This window comes from Glycine soja, chromosome 13, assembly GCF_004193775.1.
Source record: "Glycine soja cultivar W05 chromosome 13, ASM419377v2, whole genome shotgun sequence".
In the NCBI taxonomy this organism is placed as follows: Eukaryota; Viridiplantae; Streptophyta; class Magnoliopsida; order Fabales; family Fabaceae; genus Glycine; species Glycine soja.
Genome location: NC_041014.1, coordinates 28,817,757 through 28,834,323, shown reverse-complemented (window position 1 = coordinate 28,834,323; position 16,567 = coordinate 28,817,757). Strand labels below are relative to the sequence as shown.

Sequence of the window (16,567 nt, the reverse complement as noted above, 5' to 3'; positions counted from 1 at the left end):
CAGTTTTTATCATTTTTATTTATTTGCATCTAATCAAAATAATTAAAAGTCGTTATTTGTGTTTAAGACATAAATATCTTTTGACTTACCAACAACAAACTTAAGTAATCAACAACAATAACAAATTTTGATTCCCACTAAGTGATATATTTGCTATATAGATCACACAACATAGTTTGAACATAAATAAAATTAATTATAATTAAATAAAAATCCAGTGATATCAACTTAGTTAACCCCTAAAAATAACACCATTGGTTCCTCCTCTTCCATATCACCTATACCATCTCAAAAACCCTTGCTGTAAAATTCTGATCATTCAAAGCCATCACCTCACTAACCCACGCTACAAAGTTCAAATGTTTGGTGGTGGGCAAGGGCCTATATCAGAAGCAAACCAAACGTGTGGGACACCTTCCCTTAAATAATTAAATATAAAATACATCATGTTAGGAAAAAAAATATTTATATGTATACTTAAAGTTTCCACATAATTTAATAAGGAATCATTTTTAACAATAAACAATTTATATTAATATTATGATAATTAAAAAAATACATTCTTTAATTTAATATCATTTAGTACTAATAGTGATTTCTAATGAGCTTATTTGATGAGTTATCATATGATAGTAATTCATTACTTGATAAATAAGTAATGTAAAAATCACTATAAATGCAATACTAAATCATTACTAAATGAAATTAATTTTATTATTTTAATCTACCTTAAGTTATCCGTTGGTGCAGTTGGTAGGGACGGATTCAATGGAAACAACAGTGTTTGTTTCTTCCGTAAAATCCTTTCTGTATGTATAAGAAGAAAAATTAAAATTAGAAAAATATATATATGAAAAATAATTTTTTTTGAATTTTATTGGAAAATGTAACACAAAAGCCACACAATATCATTCAAGATAATACCTTTTATATTCTTACAGGAGAAAAATTACTCATTTTAATAAATATTTTTTTGTTAATTTATTATAGTAATTAGTTTTCCTTTTTAAAAGATTTTGGTGAAAATGTGTTACATCTCTGTCAAAGGCCAAGAGAGAGGAAGCAACCAATAATGATGCAAAGAAATGGGCGCAGGTTATTGCTTTTCCCTTTGCCATCCAAGGCCACATAAACCCAATGCTCCAACTCGCACAGATCCTTCACTCAAAGGGTTTTTCCATCACCATCATCCACACAACTTTTAACTCCCCCAACCCTTCAAACTACCCTCACTTCAGCTTCTCTTGCATCCAAGACAACTTGTCCGAAACCGAGACCTCGGCCTCGGATCTCTTGAATTTCATCGTTGCACTCAACGTTAAGTGTCTGGTGCCTTTCAAAGAGTGCGTGAAAAAGCTACTAAGTGATGTGTCCAAGGAAGCTGTTGTTTCGTGCTTCATCTCAGATGCTTTGTGTTACTTCACTCAAGCGGTTGCCGACAACCTTCAGCTGCCCAGGATTGTGTTGAGAACTGGTGGAGTTTCTTCCTTTGTTGCTTTCGCCGCTTTTCCAATACTTAGACAAAAAGGTTACCTACCCATACAAGGTTACTTACTTTCTAATTCTCTATTCAATTTTCGGGCTTGTGAACATTTGCTTTCATTACTAATTTTGCCAACTGAAAATTATACAGAAGAACGTTAGTATATACTACTCTGTTAGACTCAAAGTACATTCACTATACTATGGCAATATTGCTTGAGTTATTATTATTATATACTATTTATTTTATTTTCATCTTATTATTACCTCTTCATTTTTTCTTGATATAACCAATCCATCACATCTATCATTGATTATATTGACAATTTAATTTGTAAACTTTTAGGCTAATATAGATGAAAATGTCTAAACGATTAAATAATTATACTAATATTTTGTTTTATTTAAAATTAGATTTGATATATATTTTTAAAAATATCGATTCTCTCCTTTAATTTAATATTTATATTTGTATATTCTATTATAATTTTGTATTATCACTATGACTTTTTATTGGGAGGGGGTTCGGAAGTACAAAATCACGAGAAGTTAACAAACCCAATAGGCTGACCCAAAACGAAAAACAAAAGTGAACGCAACCCAAGGAAACCAATGGAATGGGATTCTTACAGTCGAAAGAAACACGTGCACAAAATCATAATCCTTAAACAAAAATTTCCTTTCATGCTACTAATATTTAACAGTTAGTAATGTAAAATATGAAAAAATATAAATCATTCAATTTTGTCATATTTCGTGTCGGTGCAATATTTTACATGAAGACTGAAGTCATAATTTTCTTTAAGAGGGTGGGAACTTTGTAAATTGGTTTTGGACATCAAAATAATAACAACACCAAGTTAATATCTCTGACTGTTTTATAGTAATATTTTCCATGTCCTGTTACAATTATACTATCAATTATTTATCTATCTTTTCTCTCTGCTAGTGTTTTTTTTTTTTTTACACTCTGACAGTGTTAACACTTTATAGCAAGAGATATCTACCAATCCTAGTAAATTTAACAATTCTACTACTAGCTTCGCTTATTGTTCATTTTCTTTTCAAGTTATAGAAGTTTATTGTATCTTTATTTGGTCTAGAAACGAACTAAAATGCAAGAGTCATGGAGAATGTGTTAAAAACAAAGTGAAAAAATTACAATCTAACACTAGCAATACTGTATTCCTTTTTCTGCATGTTGCACTTAGAATGCAAATTGGAGGAGCCAGTGGAAGAGCTACCACCACTCAGAGTGAAAGACTTACCTATGATTAAGACAGAGGAGCCAGAAAAATACTATGAACTATTGCACATATTCGTCAAAGAGAGCAAAAGCTCCTTGGGAGTGATTTGGAACTCCTTTGAAGAGTTGGAATCATCTGCACTCACAACACTGAGCCAAGAATTTTCCATACCAATGTTTCCAATAGGACCATTTCACAAGTACTTTCCTTCTTCCTCCTCTTCTTGTAGCAGCTTAATATCACAAGACCGAAGTTGCATCTCATGGTTAGATAGTCACACACCCAACTCGGTGATGTATGTGAGTTTTGGAAGTGTTGCTGCAATAACTGAGACTAACTTCTTAGAGATAGCTTGGGGTTTAGTCAATAGTAGGCACCCATTTTTGTGGGTGGTTCGACCCGGGCTCATCGAGGGCTCGAAATGGCTCGAACCATTGCCAAGTGGGTTCATGGAGAATTTGGAAGGTAGAGGCCTAATAGTGAAATGGGCACCTCAACAAGAAGTGTTGGCTCATTCATCAATAGGTGCATTTTGGACTCATAATGGTTGGAATTCAACCTTGGAGGGTATTTGTGAAGGGGTTCCTATGCGATGCATGCCTTGTTTCACTGACCAAAAAGTGAATGCTAGGTATGTGAGTCACGTTTGAGGGTTGGATTGCAGCTAGAGAAGGGAGTGGACAGAAAGGAAATAGAGAAGACAATTAGAAGATTGATGGATGACAATTTTGAAGGGAAGGAGATTAGAGATAGAGCCTTGAAGTTGAAGGAAGAGGCAAAGGTTTGCTTGAAACAAGATGGTTCCTCTTGCTCTTCTTTGGAAGTTTTGGTTGCTTACATTTTGTCGTTGGAGTCATTTGCTTTTGAAGCCTCCTAATTGTGTTCCCACTTTAACCATTTGGGTTTGATGAAGGGTATTATTGAAAGGATTTTTCGTTGTTTCTCTGAAAACATATGGAACATTATAAAAAATAAAAATCCTTTAGGCAAGGACATTATATTTACAACTCTATGTTATGTCAAAACAAGGCCATCTACTCATTTACTTGACTAAGGATCCATTCTCTTTAAAGTGAATGGGTTAGGCCTAATATGCTCCTAAGCCACTTAAACTCGTGACTGATTAACGACTAACACAAAAGTATAGAACTCACGAATCACGACTGATTAATTCGCAAGGCCCATACATAGTTGGGCTAGAAACTCATAACACCGGAAACCACATTTGTGTTGTATACTCACATCAAGGGTATTAACTAATGCATCTCATTATTTATTTTGGTGTACTTCAAGAGTATTACGGATTGAAAAATATGTAATTGGTAATGCACTTTGGAATGTAACAAAATAATTAATGAGATGCATTAAATATTACCTCATATCTTTTGTGTTGACAAAATAAAAACAATTGCTGTGAGATTGACAGAATTAAACATGGATTCTGCTTCTGCTTCTGCCTCTCCCTTGTTTCTGCTTCTGCCCAATTCTCTTTCTTCTAAGAAATCTTGGGTACAGAATTGCATCTTATAGTGTGTATTCTATTCATTAATTTGGTGTGTTCTTTTCTCTCAAGGGATTAAAGTAATGTTATTTTGAGTGATTAAAGCAAGCACTATTGTAAAATCTATTACTTTATTATACGACACATTGTTAATTACTCTCATTGGGATGCAAGAAACAATACATTTTTTAAACAAGAAATGATGTCATTTCTGTTTTGAAAAAAAATCACGAAACAAATCTTCTAAAAAATTATGCCTTCTATTCCAGTCTCCTATATATTGTGATTTGAAAAAAATTACTCTCATATGAATCCTAATATTCCAAACGATCTATTATTGCTAATTAGGATAAGGACATGTCTTACACATTAAACCACCAATAAGATCTTTGGAGACACATGAATACTTTTATTAAGTTAAATAAAGAAAATAAAAATATAAGATTGATTCAATAGTTAAAAAAGAGTGAAGGAAAAAAAGAAAGATAAGACTGCTGGTTCAAATCCTATGACTAAAATTTCTAATCAAACTAACATTAGTCATAAAAAAAAAAGTTAAATGAAGAAGTTTTAACAAAAAGATTAGTGTCTAATACATAAAATTCTTAAAGATTACTCAGTCACTTTCTTTTTCAAATGCTAAATTAAGTTAATAATTTTTTTCAAATATCAAATTAGATGTTTCTTCAAAAAATATTTAACTATATTTAATCATACTCAGAATGATTTAAGTGCATTATATTTTAGCATTTTCTTGGACTTTCTTTTTAGCATATTCTTAGGATTAATAGTTACATGATGGCCCTCGTGTTTTCTCCGCAGTCTGCTGAATAAAATGCAAGATGCCCTCCTTTGGTTTGGAAATGACTCATGACAAGAAAAAAAGGTTTGGAAATGACAACTCTAAAGTTGATATATTCTGTATTCCTAATCAATGAAAGACTAATATCAAAAGAAATGTCTTAACGCTTAAAAAAAAACTAATAATATGTCGATAGAAAGCTTTATTTGCTTCAAGTTCCTTTTAAAGGTAAATATAAGGATTTAAGATTCAATAATGCACCATTAATCATCCCCAATTTTAAAGGATTTTTCATTTTTCATATTAACTCTTAAGACTACAAAAAAAAATTAAAAAAAAAATCTATTACTAAAGAACTTATACCAACTTTGTTTATCAACATGAAGGAGAGGAACGAAATAAACTAGATACCTTTAATCATGACATACAAGACATTATTATATATCTTTAATCAAAATCCTAAATAAAAACTGAAAATTAAGGCCATAAATTTTTTTACTTTTTTTGTATTTTTAAAACATTGTTAGTTGCAAATGATTTAAGTAAGTGCACGCCAGTTAGTGATAAGGTCAGTCCAACATGCATAATAATCGGCACTAACAAAAAAAAAACCCATATGTATGTATGAGGGTATGGTGTGGATCATTGGTTCAAAAAGCAGCAAGCTAAGACATCAAATCATTGAAAGGAGCTTCGTTTTGACAAATCGCACAGATCAATCATTAATTTGGGATCAAACTAGAATCATATTCAAGCACCGAATTATAAAATCAACCTTATAATAACGATACGCACATGGAGCACACATTCAGCTAATAGATACATTCCTCACCAAAAATAGATACATTTCGCTCAGCTACCTTCGTTATTGTTAATCTAGTGTAATCCAAAGCATGAATATATACAAGATATGGTAGTAATCCTTTTTAATCTATTTTAAGGAATGGACACTTCAAGGAAGTTTTAGATAAAAGTATGAGTCTAATCTATTTGTATAAATCAGGTTGGATTTAATCAATGTTATCATAATTGAACCGGTGATTCAATCGGTAAAATAATTACTGATTCAAGATTCTCTGATTCAATGGGGTTGAATAATTTTTAATAAAATATTTTTTAAAAATTTATATAATATATTAAGCAATATTAAAACAAAAATATAATATTAAAAATTAAACTTTAAGTGTGGTAAGTCATAATATATAACAAAAATGTATATGAAAGTAAATCTAATACATCATAATATTTTAAGTTTTTTTTTAACTTTTTTTCTGTAAAAATTAAACACGATACCAAAATATTTATGATACTCACACATCTTGTTTCATCAATTAAGTTAAGTTCAACAATAACAAATAAAATTTATTAGTAACTACCTATTTAAGTTCAACAATAACAAATAAAATCAATAAATAAAAGAAAAAAAATTGTGATTTTCATCCAATAATCAAAATCAGTGAAACCATCATATTTTTCAATTGAACCGGTCCGTTCAGTATGATTCTAACAACCATGGATTTAATAGAAGGATTTGATCATCTTTAATGTGTCAAAATCAAAATTTTAATATTTGTTAAGAGTAGAGGTGAGAATAGACCAGGGCGGTCTACAGGGACTTACGACCTGACCTACATAAAGCTCTCAGACTTTTTTAAAAGTCTATTAAATTAAATAGATCAGGCTTAGACTTATAAGTCTGATAGACCGGTCTATATATATATATATTTTGGGTACCAATTTATACATATATTATTTTTTGGATACAATTAATTTTTTTTTAACTAGTAGACTTTGATTACACATTACTGCTCCATAACTTCCATTCCTATAATCAAGTAAGACTTTAATTACAATTTAGGTGTGAGTCATGTGCCCCTGTTAATGTTTCCTTTTCCTTTCTTTTAATTTTCCTATTACATTTTCTACTCCAGAGCACATGAATATTAAAGATTTTAGTGTGAAGAAGGTTTTTAAGAAGGTTGTCAGGCCATGCTAGACTTTTAAAAAGGCCAAAGCCGAACCAAAATAGCTAGACTCAGACCTAAAAAATTCATCATAGGTTAGGCTAAGGTCTTTTAAAGCCTGGTGTGGCCTGACGTATTCTCACCCTAGTTAAGAGAGACGTTTCTTGAATAAGATTATTTATAAAATAAAAAAATACAGTGCGGAACGCCAAATAAAAATTATGTGAGTTTCATTCCATTTCTTTAAGATAAAACATTTCACGTAGCTATATATTCAAAGTAACAAATAATTAAATTAAATAACAAACTCTTACCGTGCCTTAATTATAATTGTCCTTTTCCTCTAATTAGTATCTATTTGGTCTACAGGATGCAATCAGCTTAATTAAACTAACAATTATCTAAGTTACAATTATGTTAAACTCAATCTAATCTAATTTTACATCAAGCTAGTCTAACTCATTTGATTAAATAAAATAGGAATATTATAAGTTGATATCATATTCAATTCGTATAGATAAAAAAAACTTAATCCTATCGAATTTGAAAATATTTTGACCCTTGTGAAATTAATGATCAAATAGACCCAATTTAACAATTCTGTAAAAAATGTCAGAATGTTTTTATTGAACCATATCACTGTTCAGCTACTATACAAAATTGATTTCGCTCTACAAAATTGTAATGATATATATTATGAAAAAATAAAAGTAATTATTTGTTATTTTTCCCTCATCGTAAAAAGTTAATTAATTTTTTTCACCATAAAACTATTTCAGACACAATTTTGAATGTTTATCGTTTACAATTTTTCTCATAACTAAAGTTGAATGTTAATTATTGATGACAAAACATACGCAGCATATTTAATTCGTTTGTAGACTTGACCCCCCCAACCCCCCTCCCTGTTGGTGAGAGTGGTCGTTACTTTGTACTTAAACATAGAAGAAGCAAAAACGGCATAAAAATTCAATGGACCCATAAAAACGTGATTTACGGCTAGACATGGGCCACAAAATAAGTAGGTTTCAGCACTATCTATCCAATGGAAACCGATAATGTTACAAAGGCTCATAGCAACTACTTGTAACAGCATTCTGACTGGCCTCCACGTGTTAACATCCCATCTCTGGTGGCTTGTTACTTTACATCATTTGCAGGCCTTGCTTGGTATTTTGCCACTTGCTAGCAATGCCGAAGCCATATAGTGCGTGTTTGGTTATACATTTGAAACTAACTTACAAACCTGGATTAGGCAGACGCTATAAAGAATAACTTCTGCGTCTTCTACTTTTTTCTGACGTGGAAAACACGCTATACGTGAATACACACACAATGTCTTTACTCTCTTTAAGAATGCAATTCATCCATATGGACAGGAATTGAAACTTGTTGGAGTTGTGTTTGCTTTAATATTTGTTGGGTACTAAGCGACGATGAGAAAATTAATTTCTGAAAAGATAAATGGCTGGATGAACTTACAATGAACTCCTCAATATTTCCTTTAGTCATTAATTTGGGGCTCGGTGGGTTTAAGCTCAAATACTTGATAAAAACCTGATTTCTTTGTTGTCCCTTTTCAAGTTATTCTTGTATTTTGTCTTTAAAAGAAAGAGGAAAAAATTATAACTATTAGAGAATGTGTTGGAATATCGCTTAAAATTAATTTTCACTTCTAAAATCACCATTGAAAATTGAAAAAAATTGAAACAACTATTTGTTACTTTAACCTTAAACTTAATTTTTAAATTAATTTTGATAAAATTGAAAGTTAATCCAAACACACACTTAAAAATATAAAAATATGGCAGGGAGCTAAAGAAGAAAAGTTGAATTTCACCATGCTATCAATTAATTGGTTGGCTTCCTTCCCAGTATGGTGACACTGGAGTTATCTCCAAGGGCCATATAATTTTCTTTACTAGTGGGAATTCTAGAAGAGAAGAAACCTTCACATGCTATATGAACTGTCAAAATGGAGTAAGGTTACATGTGTGTGTGAATGAGGGTTAAACATAATTAATTTTTTATGTTTGAATATTTTATTATAAAATAAAATTATGAGTAAAATTTAATATAATATTTTAGATTTAGTATATAAATTATTTAAAGTTGTTTCAACTCATAATTAATTTTGAATTTATAGTTAATTTTTAATTTTTCTCCAAAGTAAAATTAAACATGTAAATATATATTTAAAATTAATCATCAACTCCGAATTAACTCTCAAAACTGGCAAACCAAACCTGTAATTTTTAGGCGTTGAAATCATATTCAGCCTCAAAAGTGCGTATTGGGAGAGATGCCAAAGCAACTACTCCTGCTTTCGCATGAACGTGGGTTGCGTTGGGTCCAACTACAAAACAAACAAACAAACAAACACTATATTTCTAAACGCATGATTCCAAGTTAAATGCAGTTCATGGTAAATCCACAATTCCACAATTCAGCAATGGTGATTGAACAAATCTCCCATTTTCATAGCAAAATCAAGCAAAAATTTACTTCTTACTGAAACATCAAGAGTTGACTTTCACCCCGTTGATTTTAGTTTGGAGTGTCATTCTTTTCCTCTAAATTTATGTACAATGGAAGAAAAAAAAAGTCAAAAACAAATTCAGAAAAAAATAGGTTATAAAATAAAATTACTTTTAAATTGTAAATATAAATGTTTTACAAAAAAAATGAAATATTTATTTCTATTGGGATTAACTCTATACACCGAAAAATTAATTTAACAAAAATAGCCAAAGCCAAGTAAATACTGTGCAAATCAATTGTCGTCACAACAATTGGAATTTTGAAATGAAGCAAACAAGCTACCATGTCATTTTCTAGTTAAAGGAGTGACAACCTAAATTCTTGAATATTCAACTTTTGCTGTGATGATAAAGATTCTGATTGCGTTCGACGTGACAATCAACATTCTAGTTGAAGCGGTAAAATAATTTATTTATTTTTGTCATTAATCTCATCAGTAAAACAAATCTTTGTTGTTATATCGTGACCCTAACTACATGTTAAGCTCAGGTTACAGTTTATATACCCGTGAAAGTATTAAAATCCCGTTTATTTTAAAATTGAGCCGAATTAATTTTGAATCGTTAGAATATGATTAAATTAAAATGTAATTTTTGTTTTTTTATTTTTTTAAATTTATAATTTTAGTCTTTTTATTTTTTAATTGAGATATTTTATTTTTTATTTCTAAAAGGTTCATAATTTTAGTCTTTTATTTTTTAATAAATATATTTTATTTCTTATATTTAAAAAATTCACAATTTTAATCTTTGTAATTAATTTTAAATATTAATATATATATTAAGTCAACTGACATATATTTATTTATTATTCACGTAATAAATACTTTTTTAAAATTATTTAATTACTAACAAGTTTAATTTATTAAAAAAAATTAAAAAAAAATACAAAGTTAAAAAAGAAGACTATAATCAGATTTTTTAAGTAAACATCAACTGACACGTAACACATACTTTTTTAATATATGTATTAAGTAAACATCAACTGACACGTAACAAATATTTTTTTTAAAATTATTTAATTATTAACAAGTTTAATTTATTAAAAAAAGAATTAAAAAAAATACAAAGTTAAGTTTAAAATTGAAAAAGGAGAATACAATCAGATTTTTTTTTTTTAAGTGAAAGACAAAATATTTAAATTAAAAAATAAAAAAAATTAAAACTATGAATTTTTAAAAAATGAAAGAAAAGATATCTTAATTAAAAAATGGGAGGCGAAAATGTTGGATTTTAAAAAATAGGACAACTATTAGCCATTAAATTATAAACTTACATTAAAGTGAATTTATTTTATTTAAAAAATGTGTGAACTATTTTTTTTTTTTTGCTCAACCATGGTATCCCTAGCTAAGAAATAGACAAGTTTTTCCAAGTATTCGGATCTATTATTTGAAGGACTAATACAAATACTTAGGGAATATTTGTGATTTTTATTGCTTGACCATTATATCGACCTAATAGATAACAAAATAGTAAACTAATTAAAAAATATAGTTAATATCTATAAAAAAAATTAAATACATTTAATTATTTTAACAAGTAAGAACATTTAATTCACTGTGAATTTTATTGTTTGACCATTATATCGACCCAATAGATAAGAAAAATACTAGTAATAAATAATAGTAAATTCAAGGAAGTTCTCAATTTTAAGCCCGCGATCTAAAAAATCCAAAAATATAGTTAAGATCTAAAAACACAAAATACATTTAATTAGTTTAAAAAGTAAGAACATATAATTCACGGTGAATTTTATTGTTTGACCATCATATCGTCAACCCAATAGATAACAAAAATAGTAGTAATAAATAATAGTAAATTAATTCAAAAATATAGATAAGATCTAAACAGCATAAAAATACACTTAATTCATTTAACAAGTAAGAACATTAATTCCTTTAAAAATAGTAGTCTATCTTTTAATAAAAACCGAATGCAACACACGGTAAAACTTTAAAAAAAAAAAATCCCGTGGCATAAAGTTGCCCACGCCGTACCGGTAGTTACACCCATAAAATAATGGAATAGCCAGGAAGAGGAGGGAGAAGAGGACACAACACAGCACATGTACCCAAAACAATTTGAAATTAAAAATAAAAAAAAAAAGTTATGGAGAAAAGGATAATACCAATAATTTATAGATAGTACTATAGTAGTAGCATAGTTACTATAGTTAGATGGGGAAGTTTGACCAAGTCAAAATCAAGAAATGCCTCCAAGGCGAAATCAAAATATGTGTTGGTTAGTTGCTAGTTTAAGGAAAAAAATAAAAGCGGGAGAAGCAGATGGAAGAGGGCAGTAACAGATATAGGAGAAGGACCCTACCAACTGGGTTCAGAATTCAGACAATGAATGGACCCAACTCACCCATCAAAATCCAACCAGATAACGTACGTATTAATCCATCCCCACCAATGCCTACCTAGGTTCACAATCTGTATCTATCCTTTCCCCAAAATTCTCCCGCTCTAGTTTTTCAATATAAACCATTATATTATTTGATCGATAAATTCATAATTCTATTTGTACAAGAAAATAACATTGGATGGATAAGATAAAAAATATATGTATCTAATCTAAACTGCAGAGTAGACACATAAAATTAATTTCCCCTCCTTTTTTATTCAAAATTAGCACTTCAGTCCCGGTAACCATTCTGTTCCACAGACCATGATTTTTGGTTCACAGCCATAAAAATCAAAACCCAATACAAGTTTTCAAATTTGCATTATCTACAGGAGAATAGTAGTAGTAAAAGTGAGAGTAACACACTAGCACTGATAGAAGAGCTAATTTTATTACATTGTAAGTATAACTTATTACAAACTATATACCATAATAATGAGCAGGGATTTTCAGTAAAGGCACACATGGGTAATCGACCAATTTTCAACACTTGGACTTGAAACTTGGCCAACGTTGAACCATACCATACCTTGCGCTTTAGCCCCATCAGTGTCATCACCATAACCATAAGGCAAATGAAAACGACCCGCTTATCCTATCTTCTTACAACAACTTATAATATTACTATAAAAAGGGTAAAAAAAGGAAAAAGAAGCCTTGCCTAAAACTACTATCCTCTCACTATTTCCTTATACTAAAACCAGGTCCCAAAAGCTGCAATGCAACCTTTTTTTCTCCCTAGAAAAACTAGATGTTTTATTTGAACCTAAACACTAGCCCAAACACATTCTTCAATTTCATCTTCTGTCAAAACAACCAAAATAGACTATTCCAAATTTCTTCAAATTCTTTAGGAGAAATTTGTGCCTTCTTTTGTCAGTAAGTCCACTCTTGAGGAAGGCGAATTTCATAGTTGGCTGCCTCTTCTCGCCGAACACTTATTAACCTCTGCTGCTGCTGCTGCTGCTGCTGCTCCTGCATGAGAAGCGCGTTTCTCCTCGCTAAAATCGCTTCTACAAGCAAACAAAACACAAAAGAAAAGTGAGTTTCACCCTCATGACTCATGCCAAGAACTGTTACTCAAAAGACCTAACTAACCCCACTCACCATAATCCGTAGCAAAAGCATTCGAGAAACGCGGTTGGGTAGTCCCATTCAAGTCATCAATATTCAAGTTCAAAGCATGAACCACCTTTGCTGGTAACAAAACAGACGCACAACCTGACCACAAGAAAAAAAAAAAGACAAATTTGAGAAATAGTAAAAAAAAATGAATAAGAAAAAAAAAGAGAAAAAGAAAATAAGTTTCTGAATAAGGTAAAATGAGAAACTAGTTAACTTCTCTAAAAAGATGAAACAATTAACTAAAAAAAAAAAGTCATTTTCTTTTTTTTATTTTCTTTCTCCTAGAAGTATTTGTAAAGAAGTTTATCCAAACACGACCTTACGAGTAGTTTTAATTTGCACTTACCAGTTTTCTGGCGACGTGGCTCAGAAGGGGTTTCATAATGGCGAGGCAAGAACACCCCAGTTCCACCACACCCCCTTTTCACAGAAGATCCACCAACCCTAGACCCGGATCCGCCAAACTGTACCCGGTTGTTTTGCTGCTGAACTTGCGAAGGGGGCCACGCAGATGGACGAGTGCATTTCGCATTCACACTCTCGTGCCCAAACTCACGCGCTCTACTCTGAACCTTAACCTGTTGCTGCTGAACCAAATAGTTATTAGGCTTGGTTGGCCTTCCCCAATCCGAACCACACTGTTGCTTCGCTCTCACGACCTACAGAAGCAACAAACAAAAATTGTTAGGAATCCCACATCGACTAGTGATAAAATCAAAATAGAGTATATAAGTTGAATTTCAGAATCCTTTACTAGGATAACCTGATTGAAACTCCGGTTAGGGCAATGATGAGTGAGTAACCTTCTATTATTGTGAAAATCATACTGTGCTGGAACTTGGTTGTTGTTGTTCATCTTCATCCTTGCGATTTGAACTGCGGCTGCGTAAATCACTTCCCAGGGGTCGTTGTTTTCGTCAAACGGCGTCGTCGAGGGCGAAGGGACACGCGAGTACCCGTTGGGGCTTCCGTCGCCGGAAACGGCGCTCCGACCGGACCAGCTTCCTATTCCGGCGAGCGTGGACTGAGGGGAACCGACCAAACCCTGAGTTTTCCTTGGAATCTCCGAAACAGTGGATGAGAGTTGCTTGCGAGTTTCGTGAAGCGAGGTCTGACCGAGTCGGCGACTGAGGCCGGCGAAGAAGTCCTCTTCGCCGTCGTCGCTGCTCTCCGGAGAAGACAATCCGAACTCGTAGGGGAACTCGGAAGGGAAGCTGAAATCGGAGTTCGAAAGGGTTGTGTCAGGGTCTCCGGCGAGGAACTGCGGCGGAAGCCAGAGGCCGGCGTGGCTCATGGTTAAGGAAGCGTTGGGAAGTGTGAGGGTGGTTATTTTTAATAATGTGAGTGACCCAACAGAGAAAGAGGGAGAGAGAGAGAAGGGTAATACTGGTAGTAGGGAGTTGGAGCATGGAATGTCGAAGACAATCTGCTTTTATTAAGGTTTCAGGGTCCTTTTGAGGCACTCCCTATTTTAAAATTCAAAAAATAAAATAAAAATAATAATAATGGAAGAAAATGGAAGAATGGCCCAGTAGTTTTTGTTTGCACAACCCCACTTGCCATTTGTCCACCCTAATTCAACTCACCATAACCCTTTCATGCATATCATTACCATACCACATGCCATCATTCAAGGAGAAAGGACTTTTTTTTTTCTCTACTCTTTCTACTTACCATCTTAGAAATCGAATTTCAATTTGTTTGGAGATGCTCACTAATAGAAAATTTAGTAGGATACATTTAAATTATTATTATGTACCTCGATATTTTCTTGCACGCTTCTTACAAGATTAAGATTAATTGAGTGGTTAAAAAAATATAAATAAAAACTTTGGATTTGATCTTCTAACAAAATCCAATGTTCTACAATAAATTGAACTCAAAAGAAAGGGTGAAATATTTTTTTGCAAAATTTCATTTTGTCACCAGCTTTCATCTATAACGGACTCAAATATATATATATATATATATATATATATATATATATATATATATATATATATATATAATTATTCCAGTTTAACAAAATGATCTTGAATTTAAATTTGAAATTTAATTTCATTTTTTTATTCATAAAAGTTGAACACTCAACCAACTCCTGATACATATAATATATTACATAAAAAAAATCATTTATAATTAACTTCAACTGAGTTATCTTTCATAAAAAAAAAACACTACTTGTAATATGAAAAAAGTCGGAATTTATTTATAAGTTTGACGGTAAAATTCATTAAAACACATTTAAAATGTTTTTTTTTAAAAAAATCATTAAAGTAACTTTAAAAACGTATAAGTAATTTTAAAAAAAATCAAATATTGGCTTGATGAATTAATATTGTATTAATGTATGAAGCCCGCTCTCCAGTATCGTTTGTTTTTCTTTTTCTTGTCTAGTTGCTTTTGTGTATAAATTGATTAAATTGTGGAGTTTGGCAATATTCACTATCAGGTTTACACTTTTAGACCTCCGACTCATATTTTGAATTATTCTTGGTGTTATTTTTTTGAACAGTGGTAGATCTGCCGCCGATGCTGGCTTTTATTTCAAGTTTAATGTAAATTCAAAAGATAGGTGGGGTCGTTATTATATATAAATGGTGATTTGGACAATATTCGAATTAAACCAAGATTTGTTTGCTGGGAAAATTGGAAAAACAGGCTAATGCATATGCACGTTGATACGATATGATTCAATTTGGACCTTTGTTAATTATTTTTAAAATGGCTATAATGATTCTTGATGATGGCTTTCTCAGCGTAGTGTGTAATATATTCACTTGAATAGGCAATTCTCCACGATTATGTGATATGAAATATAATGAATGAGTATATTTTTCGCTTGTGACACATTGATCCTTTGACCTTGTGCTTTTTATTTGCTTGTGAAACTAGCAAATTGCTTATTATTTGGAGCACAAGGGATAAGAATGAGCATCATACATCATTAGAAAGAATCATATCCGATTCAAAATGCTATCACAGAGCTGTTTCTCTTTTCCCACTCCTCTACGTTCTAAGCAACCGTTCCAAAAAAAATTGCTGCTATTATATTCTCATCCTTCGTGGAAAACTAAATGGAGAAAGATTTTCTGGATTGGGCAAATAATTACATATCTATCAGCATGTGTAACGTTACATTGAGTATAAATTAAGTGTATATTGAAGGATACTATTATTAGATATGCAATTTCTGAAGAAAAAATAATAGAAACGATCTATTATCATTAATTTGAAAATGAGTTTAAATTTTACCAAATACTGGTGAAAAAAGTTTTTTCCTATTATCATTATGTGGTGTAATATAAAACATGAGTAGAAGTATGTTTAACTCCTACAGTTCTAAAATTTTGATTTTAATGTCTTGAAAATTGATTTTAATTAATTTTATACTTGTTTTTAGGTGACTATATTATTGATGGATAGTTGTTTTACTTAGACGGATTCATTAAACTGGATATGGAGCCAAAAAAATTATGCTTTTTTAATAAATTTCA

The 16,567-nt window shown here is 31.1% G+C and overlaps 1 protein-coding gene and 1 pseudogene across 1 annotated transcript; one reads left to right on the top strand and one right to left on the bottom strand.

The window, feature by feature from the left end:
• Positions 1 to 1,026: 1,026 nt before the first annotated feature.
• On the top strand, positions 1,027 to 3,736 carry LOC114381762 (annotated as a pseudogene).
• Positions 3,737 to 12,317: 8,581 nt separating this feature from the next.
• Positions 12,318 to 14,490, bottom strand: LOC114382721. The gene is made up of 4 exons (XM_028342304.1): positions 13,834 to 14,490; positions 13,417 to 13,729; positions 13,053 to 13,166; positions 12,318 to 12,958 (listed from the first exon to the last, which is right to left on the bottom strand). The coding sequence occupies exons 1-4, from the start codon at positions 14,362 to 14,364 to the stop codon at positions 12,822 to 12,824; spliced, it is 1,095 nt and encodes a 364-aa protein (XP_028198105.1). The 5' UTR covers positions 14,365 to 14,490; the 3' UTR covers positions 12,318 to 12,821.
• Positions 14,491 to 16,567: the final 2,077 nt, after the last annotated feature.